Genomic DNA, 752 nt, shown 5'->3' on the forward strand with positions numbered 1-752 from the left:
GCTGCGCACAGGGAGGGGACGGGGCAGCGCGAGGGTCCCCCGGCTCTCCCGGCGCTGCCTCCCCCCCCAGCAGCCAGGTCCGAGCTCGTGTCCTTGTGGGCCGGCACAAAACGATTTCTGAGCCTCTCCTTCCTTCGCAGGCGTGTAATGAATTTACCACACATGTGATGAACCTTCTCAGAGAACAGAGCCGGACACGTCCCATTTCTCCCAAGGAGATTGAAAGGATGGTGGGCATCATTCATCGAAAATTCAGCTCCATCCAGATGCAACTCAAACAAAGTACTTGTGAAGCAGTAATGATTTTAAGATCAAGGTTCCTCGATGCCAGGTAAGGCAGAGGCGAGCGCTCCCGGCTCTTTCTGGGGGGACGGGGCAGGTGCTGGGAAGCCCGGGGAGAGCCTGGCCCTGCTGGGAGCTGCGTCCCCACGTGGGCAGGGACCCGCTGGGAGGGCCCGCGTCCTTCGCCTGGCAGCTGCTGTGGAAGGGGGGGTCCTGCCCAGAGCTTTCACAAACAGCGAGGTCTTTTCAGTGCAAAGGCTGGGCTTGCTTACCCCCCATGTCTGCTCGTTCACCCTGTGACGGGAGTCACGTAGGATTTGTGCAAGGGGCCGCTCGGTCACCCCAGCAGTTGTTTAGATGGCTGCTGGTGCCGCTGTCTCGCAGCATAAGGCCAGCCTTGCAAAACGCTGACCCCATCATGGAAGAGCTAAGTTCTCGGGGCGGGCCGTGCCCACGGGCTGCGGCTGACG

The 752-nt window shown here is 61.0% G+C and overlaps 1 protein-coding gene across 2 annotated transcripts in view; it reads left to right on the forward strand.

Annotated features, from left to right (window-relative positions):
* PBX3 (PBX homeobox 3) overlaps positions 1 to 752 on the forward strand; it is a 136,913-nt gene that overhangs the window by 122,452 nt on the left and 13,709 nt on the right. For both annotated transcript variants that reach the window (XM_035903115.1, XM_035903116.1), the window contains exon 6: positions 28 to 331. In XM_035903115.1, coding sequence (XP_035759008.1) covers positions 28 to 331 — 304 coding nt within the window. The remainder of the gene's footprint in view (positions 1 to 27; positions 332 to 752) is intronic.

The sequence above is a fragment of the Egretta garzetta genome, unplaced genomic scaffold (genome assembly GCF_000687185.1).
Source record: "Egretta garzetta isolate BGI_Z169 unplaced genomic scaffold, ASM68718v1 scaffold341, whole genome shotgun sequence".
In the NCBI taxonomy this organism is placed as follows: domain Eukaryota; kingdom Metazoa; phylum Chordata; class Aves; order Pelecaniformes; family Ardeidae; genus Egretta; species Egretta garzetta.